General features: G+C 38.3%; 5 protein-coding genes across 6 annotated transcripts; 1 reads left to right on the top strand and 4 right to left on the bottom strand.

Annotated features, from left to right (window-relative positions):
* Positions 1–356: 356 nt before the first annotated feature.
* Positions 357–3,401, bottom strand: LOC113775052 (WRKY transcription factor WRKY24-like). Its single transcript, XM_027319779.1, has 5 exons — positions 2,953–3,401; positions 2,525–2,692; positions 1,806–2,425; positions 1,537–1,698; positions 357–1,052 (listed from the first exon to the last, which is right to left on the bottom strand). The coding sequence occupies exons 1-5, from the start codon at positions 3,274–3,276 to the stop codon at positions 629–631; spliced, it is 1,698 nt and encodes a 565-aa protein (XP_027175580.1). The 5' UTR covers positions 3,277–3,401; the 3' UTR covers positions 357–628.
* Positions 3,402–5,940: 2,539 nt separating this feature from the next.
* Positions 5,941–11,100, bottom strand: LOC113748558 (F-box/LRR-repeat protein 3-like). The gene is made up of 8 exons (XM_027292041.1): positions 10,459–11,100; positions 9,572–9,697; positions 9,390–9,494; positions 8,899–9,292; positions 8,691–8,820; positions 7,582–7,876; positions 7,244–7,495; positions 5,941–6,407 (listed from the first exon to the last, which is right to left on the bottom strand). The coding sequence occupies exons 1-8, from the start codon at positions 11,098–11,100 to the stop codon at positions 6,375–6,377; spliced, it is 1,977 nt and encodes a 658-aa protein (XP_027147842.1). The 3' UTR covers positions 5,941–6,374.
* A 1,878-nt stretch (positions 11,101–12,978) lies between these two features.
* On the bottom strand, positions 12,979–16,717 carry LOC113764374 (U2 small nuclear ribonucleoprotein B''). Its single transcript, XM_027308314.1, has 5 exons — positions 16,508–16,717; positions 15,344–15,516; positions 14,936–15,020; positions 14,359–14,441; positions 12,979–13,472 (listed from the first exon to the last, which is right to left on the bottom strand). The coding sequence occupies exons 1-5, from the start codon at positions 16,578–16,580 to the stop codon at positions 13,191–13,193; spliced, it is 696 nt and encodes a 231-aa protein (XP_027164115.1). The 5' UTR covers positions 16,581–16,717; the 3' UTR covers positions 12,979–13,190.
* A 1,193-nt stretch (positions 16,718–17,910) lies between these two features.
* Positions 17,911–18,447, bottom strand: LOC113774292 (senescence associated gene 20-like). The gene has a single exon (XM_027318847.1). It carries the CDS (start codon positions 18,445–18,447, stop codon positions 17,911–17,913), a length of 537 nt encoding a protein of 178 aa, XP_027174648.1.
* Positions 18,448–21,443: 2,996 nt separating this feature from the next.
* LOC113762668 lies at positions 21,444–25,173 on the top strand. Of its 2 annotated transcripts, XM_027306218.1 has the most exons (7): positions 21,444–21,852; positions 21,965–22,128; positions 22,456–22,667; positions 22,891–23,145; positions 23,275–23,361; positions 23,882–24,057; positions 24,660–25,173. In XM_027306218.1, exons 1-7 carry the CDS (start codon positions 21,461–21,463, stop codon positions 24,769–24,771), a joined length of 1,398 nt encoding a protein of 465 aa, XP_027162019.1. In that variant the 5' UTR covers positions 21,444–21,460; the 3' UTR covers positions 24,772–25,173. The 2 variants fall into 2 exon arrangements, with proteins under 2 accessions (XP_027162019.1, XP_027162024.1); XM_027306223.1 differs by lacking the exon at positions 23,275–23,361.
* Positions 25,174–25,850: the final 677 nt, after the last annotated feature.

The following is a 25,850-nucleotide window of genomic DNA, read 5'->3' as shown; positions in this document are numbered from 1 at the left end:
GATATGATGGTGATTCAGTCTCCGTCAGATTCTTCCGACGCAGTTGTAACACCCTATAGAGTAGTTTCCTTCCCTAAGGAGTAGAATTAAATTATACTAGATTAGACATACCATTGCACCCAAAAAAAAAAAGAGTAGTGCCTTAGTTTTTACTAGCTGTAAAGTTTGTGACAATGCATGGTCCAACTTGCATAAAAACTTGAGGCAGAAGCTGCTAAGCTTGCTTTTGGTAATTACTAACCTAGAGCTTCCGAGATGGTAGTACGTCAATTGCAACAAAGAAATAAATTAATATTTTTCTCAATCCACTGGAAATGAATTAATCTCCAATCATTTGTCAAACAAGCAAGCAAAAGAGGGCAAAAATAGTAGTAAAGAATTGACTGTGTCATGTGGGGGTGACAACTTGGGCTGTTTTTGAGCAAGGGAACAAGAATCTGAGGAACTTCTGTACCATATACTTACTGAATATACAAAATCCCTGTGGGGTAATAATGTACATCAAAACAAACAAACAAACCAACCCACAAAATGAACAAATGAATTTAGACCCGTCTTATTGCAGCAGCAAAATGTCTTTTAGCCTATCCCAAAAGGCAAAGCTTTTGCCTTTTCTACCCCATTCAATTCAACACAGCAATGACTCAAGAAACATATCATCCCTTGGCTCATCTTTCGCTCTAGAGAAGGTATTTGCTTGGGGCACGTTCAGGTAAGATCCCATTGAATTCCCAAAGCCATAATTCCCAGCTGGATCCTGCAACATTTTTAGAGTATATGGAGCTTGTTGCCCTTCAGGTGGTGGTGCCCTAAAGCTTCGAACTGGAATTGGATAGTTAGATTGATGAGACATTACTGAAGGCCTTACGGCCATGTGTGCATTGCTGCTAGGCACAGGCCTGTTGGCTGAATTGCTACCACTACCACGAGCAGCAGGCACGTCGTGGTTGTGCTTGCCCTCGTATGTTGTTATCACCGCCCTCAGATCGTGTGAGGCTCTTTCTACATGTTTCCTAACAGGACAACCTGGATTGGTGCACTTGTAGTAGCTCCTGGACGATAGAAACAAACCCCCGACAATTAGATTAGACTAATCTGTCAATGTTGATGCACTTAAGAGAAACAGAAAAAATTCCCTGCTTCTTGCAGTTAAAAAGGATTTTGTCCAACATAAGAGCAATTTAAAAGACCCCCGAAGACTAAAACTACATGACTAATAGAAGTTCATGGTCTTAGAACTGTCGAGCTAATGCTTCAATGGTCAGTCAAAACATTCAACCAGAGGGACCGGACCAAGCTAAGGACTTGAGACTCAAAAAAGTTCTCGTTAGGACTTTCGGTCTTTCACATAAACAATTGCCCAAAGACAAGACTAGTTGACGAATTCAATTCCAAGGCACCACAAAGGCTGGGTGCTGGGTTTGTAGAAGTTGCAAGTTTCTGAAAATTAGGATCAATCATTCAAACTTTCAAGGACTATCTTCTTAGATAAATGTGGAGGGAACTAAAAGAGCAATCAAGATATATCTTTATTACCTTGGATTGGGATTTCCTTTCACCACCTTCTGACCATACTTTCTCCATCTATATCCATCATCAAGAATATCAATATCACTAGTGGTTTGAACAACAACTCTAGGTTCTCTCACAGTCCTGCTCCCTGGAGCTGAAATTCCTTCACTTTCACTCTCCGTCTTCCTGCAACATGTATCAGAACATCGGTCAAACATTTAAGACTTACCCTAATCCATAAACACATAAATTAAATCTTAATTTCATTAACACTATCAACTAATTAAGCTTACCATCTTTTAGCATCAGGTTCATCATCATCAAATTCATCTCCACCTGATTTGCTCTTAGAGCTCTGCTCAAAATCATCATCCCCGATCGATATGGATGAATTCTCTGGTGTTGCAACAGAATCCATCTGTCCATTTCCAGTGGAGGCATAGGATTGATCAGGTACATCATTAGATTGAGAACTGTAAGGTTGGATGACAACTGAGCAGGCTGTTGAGGAAGCCGATGATCGTCTAGTAGATTGAGGCTTGGGATGGTTATGGTTTCCTTTATAAACTATTTCAGTTATTTGTCCATCTAAAGATCTCTCAACCTTCTTCTTAGTAGGGCAATTGGGATACGTGCACTTATAATAGCTTCGCGGATTTTCGCTCCCTTTAACTTGCTTCTGCCCATACTTCCTCCAATTGTAACCATCCTCCGACCTTCTCCGTTCACTTAAAGTCTGTGAAGATTGGTTATAGTTGTTATACTCCGACTGAAATCCGCCGTTTCCTTGAGAATTGGCCTGGATGTTGCCAATTTCAGGAGAAAAACTTTGCATAGAAGTGACATCAGATTTTACGGTAGGGTCATCCTGCTTGGCGGGTTCTTGATAGTTCCAAGGTTGCTGCATTTGTCCCTGTAAAATTTGAACCATTTCAGTATCGAAACAAACACAAAAATCTACCGGTGTAAAGCGAGAGGCTTTCAAGCGAAACATGTGAAACTGCTAAAGTACCTCAGGAATTGTGTTGGTCTGTGGCCTAGAGACAGCTGCCTGGGGCTGGAAAGAGAAGTCCTGGTAGTTCTTTTGTTCTTGCTTGATACCCTGCTGCGAATTGTAGGAATTGCTCTTCCAATTGAAGGCTTGAAATGGAAATGACCCTGTCGTTGGAGATGGAAGTACCTGCAGTCCAATTAAAGATGGGAGTTCAGCAGTCATAACTCACATCTAATGTTGGTTCTCTTAAATCAAAGCACGACAAGGTTTTAGTATGATAAAAATTCAAACTTTTCTAGTAATCATATGCAGCAAGGGAAACTCGTCAACACAATTCCCACAATTTTCATTTTCATTTCCTTCATCTATATTCTTGGAATCCAAGCAGCAAGACAAAACGAAAAGGCAACGAGAAGAAGCTGAAAAGTTGAGTTGAAGACACATACGCTAGAACCAGAGAGGAGAACTGGAGAGTCCAAGAGCTCAGTTGGGCTCAAGCCAGGGGGAATAGCAAAGTAAGAAGAAGGAGAAACAGGGGGCGGAGAAATGGGCAGAGAAGGGGGAGGAAGTGACTTAAACTTAGGTACCCCAGACCCCGTTCTCTCAGCAATTCGATCACCAAGTCCTCTGCTTTCTGCTGCCATACCAGTGCTGGTGGCCATGGAGTAGCCATCAGATGCAAGAAGGTCGGTGAAGGAAGTAGTAGACATGAACGAAGTAGGAGAAAATGAGAAATTTGCGGTGTCCAAGGTTCCTGTAGAGGCGGCCATTTGAACAAGAAGGAAGGAAGGGATGAGTAGACCAAGAGAGCTGTAGCTTTATATCAAGTCAGGAGGACTGGTTAGAGAAAGAATCTACCACAATGAGACAGGGGGTGAACGTTTACACGTATCTTGCGAGGCAATCCTTGAGCCTTAGGCTGAGGTTTTTCCTTTTTTTTTTTTTTTTTTTCCTTCCCTCTCTCTCTCTCTCTCGTTTTGGGGGATTTAGCCTTTTAGGGGTCGTTTTGGGGGGCTAGTGTGAGTAAGGCATCTTCTGCGAAGATCAGCAGATGTTTGACCGTGGAAAAAGAAATACTAGTACATAATAATTTAATAGTATAATAGTAGTATATTTTTTGGTTCAAAACTCGTGGGTTTGACCACGATGGCTTCATCCAGAAATGAGAGAGCGGCGGCTGAGAGTTGGATTTTGAAAGCTAACGCGCTATGTCGCTCTCAATTTGGGTGTATTGTCTCTGTAAAGGATTAGCAACAGAGAATTATTTGATTATTGCTAACAGGAGAGTTCTAGATAAGCAAGCATGTAAACGGTAGCCAAAAAAAAAAAGAGAGTTTGTGAATGTTAGCTAGATTTATCTTACTAAAAAAGGTTAATCTTTTATACACTAACAATAATATATACACTAACGGATCTGAATACATATCATATATACAAAATTTGATGTTTAAATTCAAATTCAGATTATGTGACATTCATCCAATCTCGTCAGTTCATACATTGACAGTGTAGAAAAAATTAATTCCATTAAAAAACTTTGTGAACAGTAATTAATTAATCGTATCCCACGTTTTCTCGTTGCTTTGAGAAATTACAGAGAGAAAGAGGCGCACCATTATTTGTTAATCACTGATTTTGATTCGTAATATCGTGCAGTAATTCTTGCAATGAAATTATGGTTTCAAAACATACATTTAATATAATGTTTGGCTAGTTACTTAGTACCATATGTGTAGCATGGATTGATCACCAGCTATAGCTATCGAATGCAATAAAGTTGTAATACATTTAATAGTAGTGTATTTAACAGTGGTAGTACAGGAAGGAAGAGAACATGTTGGGATTGCACCATTTTTTATGATTTTGTAGTCACTTGGACGAATTTGTTCATTGTTTTTGTGAGATAAGGTAACGTATGCCGTGCGTTTTGTCATGTATATTGTTGACTCCAACTCCAACAACAGGTCATTGTAGTGCTTTTCTCTCTTTTCTGTTTTCATCTTCACCTCCGACTAATCCGCCACCAGCTGCTGCTGCTGCTGCATCATGCCACGTTAAAATTCATTCAATTTTCATTCGTGTGGAAGTGAACAAAGAATTTTCCACACGAATAGATTATAGTTACAGTCACATTATTCAAGAATCTCCCATGTCTCCCTCCTCCTCCAAACAAAATCCTTGAAACGGCAGCTTCAGCCGCCACTTCTCACCTCACATGCATAAATGCTTTGGTGGTTACCCAAAATCCAACAAGAATTGAATCTGCTGCCGCTCATGTTCAATTCAATTTGGTCCAAGATCCACAGCATCTGCATTCTTCTGTATTCTGTTTTTTTTTTTTTTTTTTTGGTTTTTCTGGGCAGCTTCTGTTCTGCATCAGTGATCACCCTGCCCATGCATTGAATCACATCGTGGAAGACGATGTATCCATGAAAACGCTTGACGTTGAAAACATTGACTTGGGGTGTGGTAATGAAATGCATCGCCCGTGTGATTCTGGAAGATTGAGGCTAATTGATAGTGATCAAACGAATCATAACAACATATTAATGACAAATTCCAGGCGCAAATGGAGCGGTCAGAGGAATAATTTAAAAGGGTGATCGGTCAAAATTTCATTTTTCGCAAGATCTGAACATAAACAAATTTCCAGCTGACTTTTGGAAAAAGCAAGTCAGCAGTCTACTATTCTCCAGTCTCCACTAAAAGTATCTTGTTCCCACTCCCGCTACTTCGAGAAGATAACACGTTAGTATAATTTTCAATCTGAAATTGATAAGGTTTACCTTTCAACAAAGGAAATCGATCAAAGTCTATTTTTGAACCCCATTCATGATTCATCAATTCTTTATTGGAGTCACTTCCGCGGACTAGACTCCTGCCCCTCACAACAAGGCTTCCAGGTTTATACATGAATCTGGTGAGTTGGAGAAATGTGCATGGAGTGGAGAATTATTGAACAAACAGCATCCTACATTCAAGGCAACAACTAACTATTGGGTGTTAAAAACTAATAGTGACAAAATTATGGGTTATACATGATGCGACTGGTACCAAGATGCATGCATGCATCTGCATTTAAGAGTAATTATTTGTTTATGTACGGATTTCACAATCAGAAGGATGCAAATTTTAACATTATAAAGACGCTTGGACTTGTGGGCTTTTTTTTTTTTTTTTTTAAAGATTAATGGGAGTCATTTTCGCAGGGAAAATTATATTGTGGCTTTTTTAAGTTGGGCTTGTATTTGCCCAACTGAAGTTTGAAAGAACAAATCAATATCTGTTAATATATTCTTATTCACTTGATGAATATACAGACCTCAGCGAGTAAAGTCCAAACATATTTGACTTTTGGGTGGTACTCTTTGCCATAGTTCTACTTCCACTCGATCGGTCTAGGATATTTTGAGAGGAGAAAAAGAATATGGTCATGGTCAAATGTTTGAGCAGATTGAATAAGGTCAGATTAGAATTATAGGCAAATCCTATAGGGACGTTCTATTTTCAAATCAAGAAGTTACTCAGTCTCGACACCGCGTTAAATTGCTCAAGACTCAAATCTGAATCAGCAGCAACAAGAATATAGATAGTAGTATGAAATCATCTTTCTGGAACTGGACCCATCGCAGCAACTCAAATGATGCAAGTCTGATGCAGAACATTCTCTTATGTTTTCCCCATTTTGGAACCTGGACAGCAAACAAGCTCTATGACCAATCAATCACTGGCACGGCACATTCAGGTAAATGAACACATCACCAGAATAAAATGTTCTTGTTTTGACTCCTTGATTCAGCTGCAATCTTATCAGCGGCAACAAGGCAACAACTTTCACGATGCAAAATGTTGAATTCTTCACTTATAATCATAGCTGCCATCCCTTCGGATCTATATCCACCTGCTACGTACATAATTTAATGCAAAAATCAGTACAAGTAAGACGATAGTACACATGTTAGAGAGCATCTTGCAAGTATAAGCTTCAACTATCAGAAATATTTCTTTATCTTGCAAAAAAATTTACAGCCAGCAGTACCTTCATTTGATTTTTGCTTGTAAGCTAAGATTATACAAACTAGTTGATTAGCATCATTGTCCAATAAGCGGAAGGGAGGATACAAGAATTTTGCATCAATATACTAGTTTATGCCCCCCCCCCCCCCCTCCCCCACCAAAAAAAAAGGTAAATGAATATACAAACAAAAAACAAAACCTAGAATCTGCCAGCATGCAGATCAATCCTTCACAAGTGACCAGCACACTGAAGAAGGATAGACATATTTGTATGCTTCGTAACTTTTATAGTTGCCATTTTCAGAAGCACAAGAATACTCATCTTTCTTCCAGAAACATCTACAAGTTCCAAGTCTACATCACTAACGGTTAGTTATCAGTTCAACATATTGCAATACTAAAATTGCAGCTTCTTCAAACAGGTACAGTTGCAGCTATTGGAAGAAGTGGAAAAGAAAGTTGAAGCATCTTCAGTTTTCGAGTAATACAAGAATCCGGGAAAAGCTTATTTTTACCAGTTTTCATTGTATAAAAGTAAAAAGTTGGCCCCGGGTTCCGAAGCTGTTTGAAAACTAAGATACAAGATAAGAGAGCGCTAATGAAACCCACAGGGTTTTGGCTGAATGAAGAAAATGAATTGCCAATACCAGTAGAAATCACTTTCAAAACTGAAACAGTAATAATTGCATGCCACTACTGAAATGTAAATAAAACGAAAACCTGAAATGCTTTATTTCTCCAGTGAAAGATGCAGCCACGAGCTTCTACGTGATTCAGGAGAGCCTGAGGCATTGATGCTTTAAAGGTTGAGTGAAGCTTCACTTTTCTCAGTCCCTGACAAGCTAACAGAGCGGCACCAAGCCCACTGGCAGTCAGTCCAGTTACATGCAAGATAGTCATGCTGTGCAAGTGGTTAATGCTGGCCAGTGCCATTAGCCCAATATCCGTAACTGAACAATATGATATATTAATCTGCAAATAAATGGACCAGTTAGTTCACTTAAGACGCTGCAGACTTATTTAGCCTTCTTTCATAAAAGGAGAGGAAGTGAGAGAACCTGCTGGAGACTTTGGGAACATTGTGCAAGAGCAAGCATTCCAGCATCATCAATGTTACAGCATTTCTTAATGTCAAGAAGGGTCAGTTTCCTACATCCTTCAGCAATGGCTGATAATCCTCCTGAAGATAGACGAGTACATCCTCGAATTTCAAGTGCTGTCAATCTTAAACATTTTGATAAACATCGCAATGAACTGTCAGTAACTTTCTCACAGTAAGCCATGTTAATCATCTCCAAACCAAGGCAACCATTTGCAACTGCCATAATGCCTACATCGGTAACTGCTGTGCACCTGAAAATAGGGGGGAAAATGTCATTATATTTGAGTAAATTGAAACTTGTTCAGATCAACAATAGGGATCTACAAGAAAGAAGGAGATATGGAGTTATAGATTAGAAACTTTAAATAGGATGGCTAAAGTTTCAAATCCCCCTTCCTTCTCTCCGCTTCATAAATCCCATCTCTCCCCTGTATGTGTGCGCGCTAAAGTTAGGATTTATTCATTTTCCAGAGCAAATGCTGGTAAACTGATTCTCTATGACTATTTGTTCTGTAGCAACTAAACCTACTGCAGGCAAGATCACTTCTCACCATACTGTTCAAAATTTTTTCATTTTTTAGGAAGAAGGTCACCAAACGGTAACTCAACATGGTGGAGCGGACAATAAGGTATCAGAAGTTAGTTCTTTGAAACTAGCAAAAGACAGGCTTCTATTATCCCAACAATTAGAAGTACAGAGTAGTGATCAAGATTTCTCAAAAACATTTTCTCCATTTTCATGGAAAAGCATAGAGTAGAAAACTTGCTTACAATTTCATTTCAGATGGTAAAGCAGGAATTAGGACACTGGTTAAACTTACAAGGGTTCTGGTAAAAAAAATTCCATTTATGGAAATTAATGAAAATCTAAATGATGTATCAACATATTGAAGGAGAGCTATGGGGGGGTAGTTGATTAAGCAGAAAATACTTTCTTGGGACGTAGATTGTCAAATTAAAATCAAATTACCTACAAAAGATAAAAAATAAAATAAAATTCAGGATCCATGCTTATGCTGGAAAAAAAATGAAAAAGATAATAATCTTTATTGTAAAGTTGCAAACCTGTACAAATCAAGTTGTGTCAGTCTTGGACAGTAAATTCCAACATGAGAAAGTCCACTATCAGTGATTTTCCTGCATATTCCCATTTTTAAGCTCAAAAGTTTGGAACATCTTGAGATTGCTTTCAACCCTGCGTTAGTGCAAAAGCAGTTAGTCACCATTAGGGATAGTAAACTTAATGAAGATGATGATAGATTTCCTGTGGAACCTTCATCATCGACTTCATTATCAGTAATATCCAGCTCCTCCAGCAAAGAGCAACGTTGCCCAATCAATTCAAAAGCATCTTCAGGAATCAAGCTACAAGATTCCATTTTGAGGGAAATAAGGGAGTTACATGAACTTGTTATAATGTCTAAAGAGGCATGAGTTATTTTTCTACAACAAGTTATGTCCAAGTTTTTCAATCCATTGTGCTTCTCCATAATGGAGGAGAGACCCTCATCTGTCACTCCTATGCACTTGCATAAGCTTATCTCCTTTAAGGATACACAACAATCTGCAATAGCTTTCATCCCAGCACATGAGACTTGGCAGCCATCTAATTTAATGCACTGCAGGCCCGGAAAATTGCGCAGGCATTTTGCTAGATCTACTGTAACCTGAACCAAGGTTTGCAAAAAGGGAAAAAAAAATTAAGATGAGAGATAACAGAAACACTTGCAATGGAAAATTCACCAATAGAAGTTCTATACTTACATCAAAACCATATGCTAGACTGAGATGGCTTAGGTGTTTCATGCCATTTGTTAGAGAATATAGACCAATGTGGCTGACATTTTGAATGATTGATATATTAAGCATCTGCAACAAATATCAGATGGAATCAATGAATTGCAAGAGAGGATGTAAAAAGGACAAACAGGAACCAAAGAAGGAACCTCTAGTGGTTTGTATCCTTGATTCAGGGTGACAAGACCCTCATCGTCAATACCAGAACATCCCACAAGAACCAATTCCTTGAGTTGTTGAAGCTGCAGGATGGGTGGAAGGCACTTTTCTGTTATCTGTTAAGAAAAAAATCCAGAAGAATGTTAAAAGTTTCTCAAGATAACGACATTTCTTGAAACAATTTCACTATATAAAATAAGTAAACCTATGTTCAAGTTCTTGTGACAATTTGCTGATTAATTTACAGTATAAGGTCACTGAACTCCGATGTCAGAAAACTACAATCTAAGAATTAGGATATAAGCACATCATCCTACACAAAAGAATAGCTTAGCTCTGTGTTAATATTTAGAAACAATGTGAAAGATTGCTTAACTTCCTAAAGTTCAAGATAGAATTTAGAATATGACTGGTTAACTTGCTTAACCAGTCGAATATGACTCATGGTTGCTTAACTTCCTAAAGATAGAATTTAGAAATTAGAATCCCACAATTGACAGGTGAAGAAAAGTTCAAGATTTACAAAACCTAGGAAATTCTGAGCAGTTAATTTATTGTCAAGATACAAATGCACCCAGGGGCATGATCCGCCAATCGGTAGAGTCTATTTACCAGGACTAGTTAATTTTCCAGGTCAAGGCTAATCAGCTAGCTCAGATATTACCACGAGAGAGAGAGAGAGAGAGAGAGAGAGAGAATTATTTCCTTTTCTGTTGACATCAATGACCACTGTAACGTTTAACGAATAATTGTTTTAAGGACGTCAACTTCAAACTCCCAGTGGTCTAGCTAAGGAGAGAACAAATAACAGCTGACTGCACCTATGGAAAATATAGTGGGGGAAAAGGAAAAGACTGAAGGAGAAAAGGCAAATTACAGGCAAGTAAGAGAGATCCAGAGAGCGAATATCTCTGCACTTCATAGCAATCAAGCCAACACCGAAATCACTAACTCTTAAGCACCATTTCAAGCAAACCGACTTCAATTTTTTGCAACCAACAGCAATACAGCCAATCCCGATATCTGAAATCAACTTGCACCTAGCCAATGATAGCTTCTCCAAGTTCTTAGCTTCGGCAATAGCTGCAGCAGCCAAGTCTGTTAGCTCTGTTGCATTGGACAAATCCATCTCCACCAAACCTGTACATTTCCCAGCCAAACTCGACAACCCAACGTTACTAAAGAACCTAGACCTCGAAAGGTCAATGGCCCTCAAACTAGTCTTATATACATCAGCTATAGCAAAAAGAGTATCATCGTCGACACGAGGACAACATGTGAAGTCAAGGTGAGATAGATGAGGATATCTTCGGAGAGTACTTGGAATGAGATTAGTTCGTAGAGGTCTTAGAGATCTTCTGTGAATGGATTCAATAGAGTAGAATGATTTGTTAACAAGAGAGAGCGATTTCTTGGCTTGTGGGTCCTCATCGAGGAAATCAAGAACGTTAAATATGATTTCTTCAGTAAGATTTTCAAAAGGGTTGGAGAGATTGGGAGATTGGTGAACTTGTTGCATGGTTCGGGGGGTCGATGATAATCAGGCTCCTGCAGGTAAAAGCTATGTTGCTGATCCAGGAGGAATGGTGGGGGAAAATTTTCTAGCGGTTGAGTATTTTTGGAAGTTCTTGAGAAGTAAATGAACTGGCATTGAATGGGAGCATTAATAAAAAGATTCTGAGATCAATTGTGGGGGTTAGACAGAAAAATTAGTAGAAAAGTTTGGAGTGATGATGACCTGAGCTGGGGAAGTTGGTTTCAGTTGACGAAGATGATGTTCTGAAATTACAACGCTGACCTTTCTCAGTTGGATTGGATCTTTGACTATACGAAAAACGAAATTATCTTTTTTCTTGGGGAAAATGACATGTTTCATCCTTAGATATCGTAAAAATATTCTTTTCGTCTTTAACTTTAAAATGAAACAAATTCGTCCCTAACATTTAAAAATTAAAACTATTACATTTCTAAACCTAATTTTCAATCTGAATCAAACCATCCAATAACCCAATAATAAATTTCAAAAATAGAATTGATAGATCATTCGGTCAATTTCATCATATTCACATGATATTTATTAAACCAAAAAAATAAAAATTATAACATAAAAGGTCATTCTTTGTCTTGAAATAGTAGAGTTTTTTTTTAAAAAAAATTTTTCATGCACCGTTAGTATATCCGCTTGCGAATTTAGATGTGTATCATAAATATAAAATTTTATGTTTAAATTTAAATTAAAATGATATTGCGGTACATAAAGCCGTCAGTGTATACAATGATAATGTAGGAAAGATTACTCTTTCTTTTTAATGTTATAATTTTTTATTTTTTATTTTTAGGTTCATTAAATTGCACATGAATATCAAGTTGAGTTAACCAAGTGATATACCAATTACATCCCTAAAATTTGTAATCAAGTTGATTGGTGGTTTGATTCATATTGAAATTTGGGTTCAGAGATGTAATAATTTCAGTTTTTAAATGTCACGGACAAAATTGGTTCATTTTAAAAGTGAGAGACGAAAAGAATATTTTTGTAAAATATGAAGGATGAAACTGATCATTTTTCCTTTTTTTCGTCATTTTTCTGTTTTTCTTAACCCTTTAATTGGCTGTATTGATGGCATCAAATTAAGGACAACTCCAATCCTTAAGCATCGAATACTCTCTTTTTTTAAAAAAATTAATGTATTGTCTACTAGTACTTGTATATGGTAAAGCGTAAAGTCAGAGCCAGAGGGGGCAAATAAGGAAAATAAACTGAGGGTCAATGAGATCTTAGGCTTAGGCGCTTAGCTAATAAAGAAAGATCAACGAGGGGCAGCCAGATGTAGAGGCGGGGTGAATTCAAGGGCACACCTGGGACGGCATGGTCCAATAGTGCATCGTTGTCATTTGTGCATTTATGTGCTCCACCAGCGACCTAACGTAACGGCAATCGGGTTGAACAGCCGATTGAGATGGTGAGAAAGCGAGAACCCCTGTTACCTTTTTCTTTTGGTGGAGCCAAGCCAGAGTCATTCCTGCATTTGTACTCAAATTGATTTTGGTTGTATGCTACTGTAGCTTACGCGCCGGAGAGAGTGCAATAGAACAGCAAGGTAGAATTGATTTCTGGTGCTTCTTATTTGAAGAACCAAATATGGCGGATCAAATATAGAGATGAATGAAGTCTCTCCGCATTGCTTCGTCCCCAACAAATCACACGTAATGAATTGGCTGGATACCACTAATGTGTGGTTTCTTTAAATCCAAAGAAGTGCATGGTACATTCATTTGATCTTATGAGCCTGTCCCTTCCCTTCATCCCATCCCCATAAAGTAGGACAAAAAAGAAAAGAAAAGAAAAGAATTGGTTAGATACACCACAACATCCTTCCGTAACAGTTAGTCAGTATGTTCCAACAAACCGCTGTGGACTAATTAATATTTTTACACAAGTAGCGAGACCAGAATTGGAGAAATAGTTACCCGAACAAGCAAAACTGTGCTGTAAATCAACAATTCTCATAGAATACATTACATCCAAATATAGAACTATTGCAATTCCTCAGTTTAACCCAAGCAAACGGTGTAAAATGCGCTAAGTCACCTAAGACATTAGATCAATCATTTTTTCGCATAGCTGATTGCCATAGGATTCTGGGGGGTAATTTTGAAGCCCTGAAGTGCCTGCATGGCAACTGAAGATTGTATATCATCTTCAAATTCTACGAAGGCTATACCTGGTTTTGCCTCGATCATTCGAACTTCCCTAAAACCAGGGTATTGTTTGAAAAGGACATCCAGCATCATGCTTGTTGTCTCGTATGGTAGATTCTGTATGAAGAGTATGTTGTTCGGATCAGTAACGGCTTCTTGACCACTCGGCCGTCCTGGACGAGAGGAAGCCTGCAAAATTCCTCCAGAGGAAGTGTTAGTGCAACTCCACGAAGACCAAAAACCACAGAAAGATTGAACAGAAGCAAATTTATGAAGAAAACCTTATGAGCTTTCTTCTTTCATTCAACTCTATAGAATGTAAAACTTACATCTACCATCATGGCAAATTAAGCACCCCTCAGTTAGTCTCTAAACCACAGAGCAAAGCTAAAATTTTAGAAAGCATATTTTATTGCCTATGACATCTGTGATTCAAACCCTCAAAAGCCGACCATGAAATTACCCACCCTATTCCTTGAGAACCCCCTATCCCCAAGTAAACACCCATTGGTCATTTGCCACCTTTCCCCCCATCCCCCTAGCCAAAGTGAGAAAACAGAGTATACAAATATTTGCCACAGAAAAAACTAGCCAACGAGGCCAGATCATGTGAAAACAGACCAACAAATCACAGATATAAATGTTTCTTTTGTAGTGCAAATAATACAGTGCACAGAGACAAAACAATAGGAATCTTATCTAAATCTTCTTCTTCTCCCTTGTATGCATCTAGATGTGTAAAAAGTGAGTGTGTTTGGATAGGAGATTATTTGAAATATTATTTGGAATAATTACTGTAGCATTTTTTGTGATATGATGTATGTGAGATAAAAAGGTAATTGGGAAAATAAAAAGGTGTATTGGAAATTATAATGGTGAAGTAAGCAAATAAATTTGGACAAATAATCTCCTGTCCAAAGTATTAGCAAAAACAAACATATAATTACACAGGTGGTAATTTCATTGTGACTGCAAAGCAAGTTAAGCACATGATGGGGGTAATGTCCTTCTCAGGCCAAGTGCATGAGCATGTTTGCTCTAAAAAGAATGAAGTAACTCAAATGCAGCAACTTACAGCTGGGCCACCATTGCTCTCAGCTCTTGGACCATTAGGAGTAGCATTTTGTTGAGCTTCTTCAACACGTCTCTTTCTTTCAGCTGAATGCAAATACCAATCCAAGCAAAAAATTGATTTAAAAACATCAGAATAGAGAATAACCAACAGATCCATTAGATCATGCATTGGAGAACAAATACATGATGTACCAAAATACCTTTGAACAATGAACATAAATAATTCATAGGTCATCAAGCAGGAGCCATAACAAAGAGAACTAGCATCTCAGTAAAACTAGTAGAAGTTCATGAGACACTATGGCTTAAGGCCTCCTAGGAGACAAGAAAGTACAACCAAAAAAATCCCCCTCACCAAACTTCTTCACAGTATCTGGGTAAATGCATGAGTATACCCACCACCACCGTCTCATTCAGAGAGAGAGAGAGAGCAAATGCAATGTGAATCATGCTCAAACAAATGGAAAAGTAGGCAGATGATGGATATTCGTATCTTTGAATAATTACTGATATGAAAATGAGACGTATGAATAGGAAATTAGAAGGAATAGAAAGCTGGAATTGTAAGATGATTTTACCTTTCTCTTCTTGCTTCTTTTTCTTGTCATAAGTACCCTCGGCTCTAGCAATACAATCTGATTTTGTTTTTGCATACTGGATCCGCTGTAATGCGGAAAAGTTAAATAGTCAATTTCATGCATCCAATTTGCAGAAGGAAGGGAGAAAAAAAAGAGAAACAAAGAGCTAAAGCTTTATCAAAAATCAAATGAAAACAATGGAAGTAAACAGATTGTCTAATGTGGAAGTGAATAGTTGCAAGTTCATTTGATATTCAAGTGAAGAGGAAAAAAAATGCATTTGGGTTTTTCCACAAGTGAAAGGGTTAAACAAGATCCTTGGAACTGTAGCCTTGAATATACCTTCATAATTTACCACCAATTAGGAGATGAACCATTAACATGCAGGCAGCTAGTGTGATAACTCACCATAGGCTTATCGTAAAATGGAAAATTTTGCATCTGGCGCACTGCGTTGCTGGCAGCGGTCACTTCACTAAATACAACCCAAGCCTGCCCTCGAAGTTTGGTTGTTTTCAGGGCAACAATGTCCAGGATCCTCCCATACTGCGAAAACAATGCATACAGAGATCTCTTCAACTCTGTTCAAGAAATATAAGGGAAATGTGGCATCATGTTCAAAATCATCAAAGTAAAGTAAACGAGATTGCAAAGTAGAAGAGAAGGCAGCAATAAGACCAGCTGATGCCTCAGCTCTCAATAGTCAAGACAGCATAACAAGGAGATAATAGGCATACACGAGTCGCTAACTAAAACATTTAGATTTAGCGCAACAAACAGTTGATATCTAGCCTCCTGTGAAATACCCTTTTCGCTCTGGCTGAGAATTATACTTGGTAAGTGTAAGTTGGACTTCTTGATCTTTGGTTTCAAAAGCATAGCCAAAATACATTTTACTGGCCTCCACTGCATCTTTTTACTATCTGTTCCAATCCCGCTGGCCTACACAGGGGCAAGGTTTTCGCATCTGCCATCTATTCTACGAAATTTAGTAGGAAGTGGATGGTATGTTTATGACACGTAATGAAGGAGCTTGGTACTAATACGCTGCCACCAAAAAATATATATATATATATATTTCCCAGCTTTCTATCTTTGTAATGCCAATTAACATGATCATATAGCCCCCATAAGCAAGTAATGGAAAAAACGAACCAATAAGTTGCCTATGCAAAGTAGCCAAAACAAAAATCAAAAGAGAAATCCAGAATTGGGGAAAAAGGTAAATCCAATACGGAATCTAGTGAATGTCCTGGCCAGCAAAACTCCTAAATTTACTAAACAGAAGGACATAATTCCACTAGGTTCAAAGGGGGCTCAAAAATCAAAGAAGAACCAAAGCCCAGCAGTTGGGACAGCTGATTTAACACGAATAACGTAATGCATGTGCAGCCCAAAAAAAGAAAGAAGTTATCTCAAGTAAATCTGATGCACAGATTAGCTTCTAATACCAACAAAAACACCAAGAAAGTTTTTCAAACCCCGCTGCCTAAGAGTAGAAATTCAGGATAACAAAAAAATAAATAAAAAAATTGTCCAATTAAAACAGACAAATTTAGTTGCGAAGGTTACCTTCTTTTTTAACCTTCTCGTTGAGGTTCTTAATGTAAATGGTTTGATTTGGGGGTATATCTCCGGTCAGCATTCTTCCTCTGCTTCACCCTCACCCTTTGTCTGTGTGGCGTTGTGTTACTCAAATTTTCAGCCCTAGCTCCACCATACAACAAGAAGTCTACTAGTATTAATACTACTCGTCGAACTAGAAAGAGTTAGAATCAACGTTGCTGCGCTTTTGATTTTGGCGGTGGCCTGTGAAGAGTAGGACGCGAAACATCGTATATGGAATGGCTCCGTCGATCTTGGCTTCTGGCCCAATGGGCCTTTAGGTTTTGGGGCTTGTCATGCTTTTGGATTTAAGTTCTAGACTTCTACTGACGCTGGTGAGCTGCTTAGTCCCTTTGATGGTCGGATATTCTCGACGAAAGCACCTTTACACACTTTTTCTCCATTTTCTTTTATGCATTTCTTCAAATTTAACACCACTCTATTTTGTTTAGTTTAAGTGAAACCCCATTATACTTACCAAAATCCTATTTTTTCCCTTTTGCAATAAAATTGCTATCGACTCCTTCGTTAATGGACTGCCCCACCAAGCACTTGTCCGACGAAGATGAAAAGAGGGCAACAAAAATCCCATACCTATTCCAAATTTCTATGACAAGGTCACCCCAATCCCAAATTTCCCCTGATTATTGTGATATTGCTACCGGCTACTTTTATTCTAGACGCATAGCGGGGGACTTGAGAGTGTATGGATAGCTGATTATTTGAAAAAATTATTTCGATTATATCATAAATATATTTTTAATTATTTTTTATATGTTGGATTGCTTTTATATCACATCATATCGTTAAAAGTGTTACAGTAAATATTTTTTTTTTCAAATAATAGGTGTCCAAAACTATTGAGCTACTCTCCTTTTGTTTGTCCATCATATTTTTAAGCTCGATTACAAGTGCACAACCGTCGTTACATTTGAAAAATAAATTTTAATCGCAAAAGAGTTGTTGAATTCAGATCCCTGTATAATTCAAGACTTTTTCTTGACGGCTATTTATATGTTTTACGGCCAGCGTAATATCTACAATACTATCTAATTTAAGACTCATCAGCAAACAACATCCACTGGAGCACCATGATACAATAAAGCCGGAATGCATACGCAATATGCATGTACGAGATATTGACAAACAACAAAACGAGTAGTGCTAGCTCTTTACAGCTGAAACTATTAGCATGATCATGACGAAACCAAATCACACAACAAACTAAAAATGTCTAGATGCAGTGTTCTGCATCTAGTTCCAACACCACCACCCCCCCCCCCCACCCCAAAAAAAAAAGGCTAGAGTTTAGAGGCATAGAAACAATACTGCAGTAAATTTACTAATAGTAGCGATTGCTATGGTACTAGCTAGAGAGCCAAAACAAGACCAGGCACGACTGAGTTGTCAACCAGCTTACTCTGCCAAATAGATTGGCAGTACTTGAGGGGATTGGCCTGAGACGATGCCCCCTGTGGCTGTTCCGACTCATTAGAAGATTTAGTAGTGCTACTTCCCAAGAGGGTGACCGTAACATGTGTGTTGAAGTACTCCCTTACTTGGGTGATCATTCTGCCCTGGGAAACGGTCCATGCATGCACCCAAGAAACCGAAGAGTTTTTCTGGTCAAAACCCTCGACTAGCACTAGTGATCCAAAGGCCGCAATGGAGAGTGGTTTGAAGACGAATGAGGAGTCCTTGCCGGTCAGTAAGCCCATCAAGTGCTGCTGGTGGGAAGGTGGACCGTGGAACCACCACTCGATGTCCGGTGCTAGAAACGTTTGAACCGTGCCAACATCTTTAGCCTTCAACGCGTCGTAGAGGGCTAACACAAGTTTTTGGCTGTTCCGTTCCATTTCTTTGAAGCTCGCTTCTTCATTTGCTTCTGCTGCCTTCTTGGTTGCCATTTTGGCGCTGCAATTTCACAAACAAGCCTAATACAAGGTAGTTAGGCAGAACTTCAATTATGATCGATACAATACTTTCAATTGTGTGTGTAAGCCTGATGATGTAGCACTTATAATACACTGTATATGATGGCCTAGCAAGTTATGATCCCAACTTTGCCAAGACCTTGCTAGTTAGTGTATTATGGTGAATCTACGTGAAACTCAATCAACTGATGATGATGGATAGAGAAGGAGTTATTATATAGGAGGCGTTGGCAGACGAAAGAAGGGCCAATGAAGGCGCGACCTGGTAAAAGCGGGAAAAAAAACAGTGTGTGGCCCCGACTCCGAGGTTCATGGACTGTGTTATGTGGTGTGACCCGTGAGACAGAGCTGACCAAAGTTTGGACGAGTAGTCAAGCAGCTTTAATTAATTCTTTCGTGTGCAGGAGTAGTATGTTACTGTGTCACTTTTGAATCTCGCTGATAATTGCAAAGATTAAGAATGGCCCTTAACAAGTCTTTTAACTAATGCTGGAGATATAGAACTGTTGGGTACGATCCCTCGTATGACTCTCCTCTCCTGTTTTAATTAATTTGGATCAATTAATAATTAAAATTTACTTCTGCTAAGCATCGACTTACTACTTGTACTTTTTCAACTCATTTGCAACCATTTTTGGGTTGGGGAAGATAAAAGACGTGTAATTGGTCAAATTCCCCGATCACTGAACAAGCATACATTGACCGTGGCTGACTATGCCTATCCACACCCGGTCGCGACTTTGTTTACCCGTTCTTCTTGTTTTGGTGAGAATCGTGGTTATAGTTTTTTAAGTTATCGCAGGGTGGCGGGGTCGTCTCTGTCCGGCCGTGTTAGATGGGGCAGCGGCTAAATCCAACTCTACTGTCGCCAATTCGTGAGAACTTTCAAAGGGGTGAATCACGTTGCTAAGGATCGTAACTATTCGCAAATTGCTTGCGAGCAGCTCGATCAAAAAACTTGACTCGAACTCACATTAATCGAGTTTGAATAGTTCGATAAAGTCAAATGAGTTGAGTTTGAGTATTCAGTAGCAATACTCGAAAGCTCATTGAGCCTTATCGAGTTTTTGAAATTTAATTTTTAATATATTATTATTATAAAATTACATCTATATCCATAAAAGTACGTGGTTGAATTTACGAAATGTTTTAAATTGTATGAAATTTTTTGAAGGGCTATAATGTCTTTTCACTTAAAATTTGTTACAAAAAATAAAATTCCAAAATCTTCTTGACTCGAGCTAAATAAGACTCGTTTTGATTTAAACCCATGTTAGTTGAACTCGAACACTATGAGTAATGCATCCAATTCAAACTCGACTATCCTTCTTATAAGTCGTACTCGGGTTCGACTCCATTACATTCTTACACATTACATCACAACATAGGTACTAAGGACGGCATTTTAACTTCGCCTAGCTGCCTTAGAGTTATATTATAGCCTGCTGCTACAGGATGAAAAGAAGTGGTGGCAGAATTACGGTGAGCTTTCGTATTAAAAGGGCAAGACAAAACTTTGAATATGAAAGGAGTACAACATGACATGTATTCTTAATCTTCCATATTTGCACTTGCACAATAGAAACGTTGAATTGTTCACAACCTTAATTATCAATTGCGTTTTTTCACAGTGCACACTGATCAGGTCAGAGCTAGGCTAGGCTTGCAGCTGACTATTTACTATTGCATCTGCATCCTTATCTTAGGAAAGATTTATCTGTATGCAGGTGCAGGAGAAAGTTTGGATATAGAGTTTTCACCAGGAAAGGTGATCATTAAAAACATGATACATTTTCTGCAAAAGTTGGAAAACGCACTTCTTGAAGCTGACATGCGTTTAGCGGAGACAGGCAGGACGGTTATCAGAATCAGAAGGGCGTCCTGAACAATGCACGGTCAGGATTTGGTCCAAAAAAATTATACGATTCAAATTACTTTTTATACTTTATTTTTAACAACGTGTGTGAGACCTACAAAAATTTATTCTAAAATTACACGTTGTGCAAATAAAATTACGCCATGTACAAACAAAATTACATGATGTGTAAATTACACAAAATCGCTAGAAATGATCGCACCTGCGGTGGTCCGCGTTTAGCATATCTGTCCTGCTATGTGGAAACCACTCCTTTTTGTTTTATCCGACCTATAACATGTCCAAAGAAGAAGATAGTTTTTTTTTTTTTTGGGGCGGGGAGCAGCTGGATGAAAGTTGAAACCTGTATACCAGATGCAGATGCAAATTTTTCGAATAAGGATCAGGTTTATTGGCTAATCCGTTTCGATAAAACCATAATTCAGTAAGATTCCAGTCATCAGCAAATGGTTACCACCGTCCTAGAAACCAAACAAATTTGCTACTACTTGAATCAACTATTCACATGGCACAAAAGCTAAACAAAATTCTCTAAGCAAAATCGTTTTTAATTTAATTGGGGAAATGTTATCTATACTCCCATTTTTGTCAATCACACATTCACTATTATTTTAATCATATAATTTTTATTTATTAGAATATATAATAAAATAAATGATGATGGAAGTTCAAATAACAAAAAAAATAGAGTGTAAATAATATTTTCTTTTAATCGTTGCAAAAAACAAGAAAATTGCTCCACTGCATTGATATTCTCTCCATGGTCGAGAAATATTTATGCATTGCGGGAGGGTGGACCTTCTGGTGTCTATGCATTACGGGAGGATGGACCCTCTGGTGTAGATCTATCCAATGGGCCTTGGTCCGTGTTTACTTGTACGGCCGGAGTTTCAGAGATGACTAAAACACGGAGTCTCCGCATGCAAATACCCAAGATCCATCATGAACAATCTCTAATGGGGCCATAGTGTAGCCCAACAATTTCTATGACAAAATTACCCCCAAAATCATTTCCAAATTCCCAATTGCTCCAACCTCCCCAAAACCCCTAACTAGTGATTCAAACTCTTCCCCAAAAAAAAAAAAAAAAAAGAAGAAGCGCTGGTAGAAATGCTCCGATCACTTCTCCGATCGGTCGCCGCTTCCCAACCGCAGTCCAACCTCGCAAAGATACTACTCCCAACCGCCAGCCCAGCTCAGTTCACAGCTTCTAGAAGCTTCGCCTCAAAAAAGTCAAAATCAAATGCAGGTGCAGCCCAAGCAAAGAAAAAAGGTGGTGGTAAAAAAGATGGCCCCGATGAAAAAGTCAGGCCGGAGGATGTCCTAGTTACTCCCACCGAAGAATTGGTCGCCGAAATAGAAGAAGAACACCGCCGCCGCCTGGCCCAGAACGCCGGCAACAAAGCCCTCGACGTGGGCCCCAATGGCCGTCCGTTGTTCACATCCACTCCGTCGCTTTCGGAGCTCACCCGTAAAGATGCGTGCCATTATATGGAATTCAGGTGAGGTGAATCCTTCTGAGAAATTCTTAGATGCTACTCATTAACACTGCTATAAATGTTTTCAAATGGTGTCGTTGTTGCTACTATTTATTCTCATCTTTTATTTGTTTAGCAAGGAGGAGCTAGAAAGAGTGTTGCCGGAGGGATTCCCGCCGGGCATGGGGAAGGAGTTCGAGGAAACAATGCGACACGCGTTGCTGATTCGGCAGAGTTTTCTGGACCTGCGAGATAATTTCAGAAGGGCTGTTGATCCTCCCATGTATCCCACTGCTAAAAGTGAGAGATTTTTCAACTTTCTGTTGTTTATTTTTGTTGTTTTGAGACGTGTCTTCTATTCAGAAAGAATTTCGTATTTTTATAGGAGTAATATAGTATGTGGAAAAGCTTCAGAGCAAGCTGAGAATTGCTTTTCTTTTTATACATTGGAAGGGCTTCCGTGATTGTTGTTTAACTCATGTAACGTATTAGGATGTTATTCTGAGGAGTTCTCTGGCTTGTTTGTCATGTTTGTTCGTCTTGGAAAGCTGGGGAGTGAGTTCCTAAAACAAATTGTAACTACTTGTTAAATGATTGGCTTGTTATGTCGGTCTTGGTATTTTGCAGTCCTACAAACTAGGAGGAAAATTGTATTGGATGGGCATCGAAGTTGTGGGAAGAGTATAGCGCTTGCAATGCTTGTTCATTGGGCTCGTGATGAAGGATGGTTGGTTCTCTATGTTCCCAAAGGACGAGAATGGACTCATGGAGGATTCTTTTATAGAAATCCTCGAACAGGTTTATGGGACACCCCTGTGCAGGCAGCAAATGTTCTTCAGGTAGGAGTTCTAATCTCTTTCCTCTTTTCTAATATGCAAGTTAAATAATTTGACCAGCTTTTTCTCCTACCTAAATATCATCTCACTTGTAATGCCTTCTTGAGAAATAACAGGCTTTAATGTTGTGTTTAAGGCATTATGTTTTCACAGTTCTGATTTGCTTATAATTGAAGTTTGATATGTTCTTTTGCCCTCTCTTGACTTTTTTGTTTTTCTTTATTAGGATTTTATGAAGTATAACCAAACACCTTTGCAAGAACTGCACTGCAAACTAACCGAGCCTATCCCATTGGGGGAGGGTGCTGGTGTTGGATGGGCGAAGGGTGCTGACACAATGACAGTGCCTGAAGGATCCACACTATATGACCTAGTTCAGTCTGGGATCAAACACACACATGCTTCTGTTGGAGCACTAGTTCGTTTAAGGGAAGAGTTATTGCTTGTAGAAAAATATCCTGTACTTTTTGCAATTGATCAGGTGAGCTAATTTTTTGCCAATCATATATTTCTTTATTTTCTCCTATCTATTTGTTTCTCTATGTTGAATGATAAGCTAGTTTTGTATGCATATGACTTTGACTCTTTTTATTGGTTTCTTCATTGGTAGTATAACAGTTGGTTCACGTTTAGTGAGTATGAGGAACCGGTTACTGTTCGTTCTTGCCGTCCAATTCACGCTAGAGAGCTCACAACTGTAAGTTACAAACATGATTCTTCAACAATGTAAATGCTAATGAAAAAGTGACTTTTCCCTGTTTTTTGTTATTGCTTCTTGAGTTCATTTACGAATATCATCAGATTATGGTTTTGGTTCCTAAGTTTTATCTGCACGGCTAGTGTTACTGACTGTGTTTATACACGGTCCACGAGTTGTTACATCATGTTGATATTGTTATGACGAATTAGGAATATGAGGAATAGGATGGAAAATTTCAAGTAGTTAGAGTACTAGTCTAATTTTGTTCACATGAGAGAGAGAGAAAGCGAGCGAGCCTAACTAATCTCTACCTTTTTTTTTGGTGGTCACATTTGAAGAAAATAAGTTTCTTTTCACATCTCTTTTGCTCTCTTATGGGTAGCATTATTGTATGCTAGATTATTTCTCTGTCTCTATTCTTTTTTTCTTCTGTGCTTGCCAAACTATTTGATTGATTGAACTTAGGTGTTGCTTTACTTGCTTGATTTTAAGGTACCTTGTTATCTACCAACTGTAGGTGAATGCATTTAGGTCTATGATGCACAAGGATCTGATGATGGTTGGTGCTCTCTCTCATTCAACTGCAGTAGGAAAACTACGCAAGGACTTACCAGATGTTCCACCAAATGCTAGGATCAACTTCCCTCGCTACAACTTCGATGAAGCTGCTACTGTTTGTCATTATTATGTTAGGTACATATGCCATCTCTTATGCTAGGATCAATTGTTAAGTTAGGTACATATGTCATCTCTTATGTGCCAGATTAACTTAAGTTTTCAATTATCAAGTTGCCAAAAAAGTGTATCTGCTTTTATCTTGGTTTGTGAGGTGTAAGGTGTAGCACATGAGTTTACTTTGGCAAGTTTGGTGAAGTTATCCCTCTCCAACTGAAGCTACTTAATTCAGAAAGAATTGTCAGATATATATATATATATATATATATTGGGAATCAACATTTTTTAGTTTCCTTCTATGTAGGCAATTTGTGAAATTGGGATTAAGTGTTAAATTGTGCAAACCTGGAGTCTCATGGATACGGTTTTCAAATTAAAGATGATGGCCTGTATATTTATGTTGTGTACAACTGATTGATGTTTTACTCTTGTGAAGATGTGTTTGGGTGTATCTTAGCTATTAAATTGCTTGTACCTAATATTCAAGAGTACTAAATCAAGCATGGTGCATGATTGGGTATGCATTACGAGACAGTACTTAGAAATGTAAAATGCTGTTAGTCTGCAAGGTTTGCTATCATGACTTGGTGACTCATTTTTTCTGCTTAATTAATTACCAGGCAACAACTTGTAAATCGAGATGCTTTTTCGGAGGACAACTGGAAGAAGATATACTATCTTGCCAATGGCAATGGATCAGAGATAAGACAGTTAATGCCTTTCATGAGATGACCACAGAAAACATTTTGTGCAACTTCTTGTGGTTCAGCAGAGTCCACTCTTTCACGCTCTTGATTTTGGTGATTCTGTTCAATGGCTGCTTTGCTGATGTTTTCATCATACAATTTTGACAAAGTTGGTGCTTCTCTGTTTTTATTGGTTCGACTGGGGGAATGTTTTTTAGCTTTCCCTTATCTTTGATCAGTTGGAAATAGGTTTCGGATCTTCCTTCTTGTTACAAATTGAGAACAGTGCTGCCTGCCCATAACTTTTTAGCATCCTTTCAAGGATATCCGTCTTAGCCCTATTTACTTTGTTTTCCAGTCCTTGTCATAAAATATACATATGTGACATGTCGCTGTAGGAGAACTACTTTTTGTTTAATTTTCATTTAAATTGTTTCAATTGCAAGACTGTTCACTGTTACCTTTTCACTAGTGATGGTTGTTTATGACCTGAAAAATGAGAAAAATCCTCAATTCAGCATGGAATATGAGAAACTTTTTGTTCGAAGAACTCAGGCTGCTATTGGTAGTAAAGGACGTGCTAATTATGATGCTAATGGATTTTTTATTCTTGCGCCGCCCAGAGTGGCTGAGAAAGGAAAGGATTATAATTATTGATTTGACGTTTCATGTTTTATTTTCTCCTGAAGATTGTTACTCTTTTTCTTGAAGCAATCCGAAAAGGGAAGAAGTTTCTAACAATCAAATGATTTTCTTGACTAAATTCAACTAAAAAATTGATCCTTGCTTTAACAATGGTACAAAATGGCATAATTTTATTGGTCTTTAGATGGAACACGAGATAAAATTGGTGGCTGTTCCAAGCGATATTTTAGTGGCATTCATATTTGCCACAAGAAAAAAAGAATGAACGACTATCACTCGTAGACTTTCTTCGTATCGGCTGAAAGCAAGGATATGAAGTCACTGGGGAAGAAAAATGACAAGCAAGAAGAATGCGATAATGCATTTTTTTCTACTTATAACAAGCAGAATATTGGCTAGAACAAAGTTGAGGCTCCACAAATTAAGGGTCCCATATTCAATTCTCTCCTTCTCCACCTTTACTTCTTAAATTTCGATTTT

This window comes from Coffea eugenioides, chromosome 1, assembly GCF_003713205.1.
Source record: "Coffea eugenioides isolate CCC68of chromosome 1, Ceug_1.0, whole genome shotgun sequence".
NCBI classification, from domain to species: domain Eukaryota; kingdom Viridiplantae; phylum Streptophyta; class Magnoliopsida; order Gentianales; family Rubiaceae; genus Coffea; species Coffea eugenioides.
The sequence above is the reverse complement of the archived record's forward strand: the minus strand, read 5'-3'. Positions and strand labels throughout refer to the sequence as shown.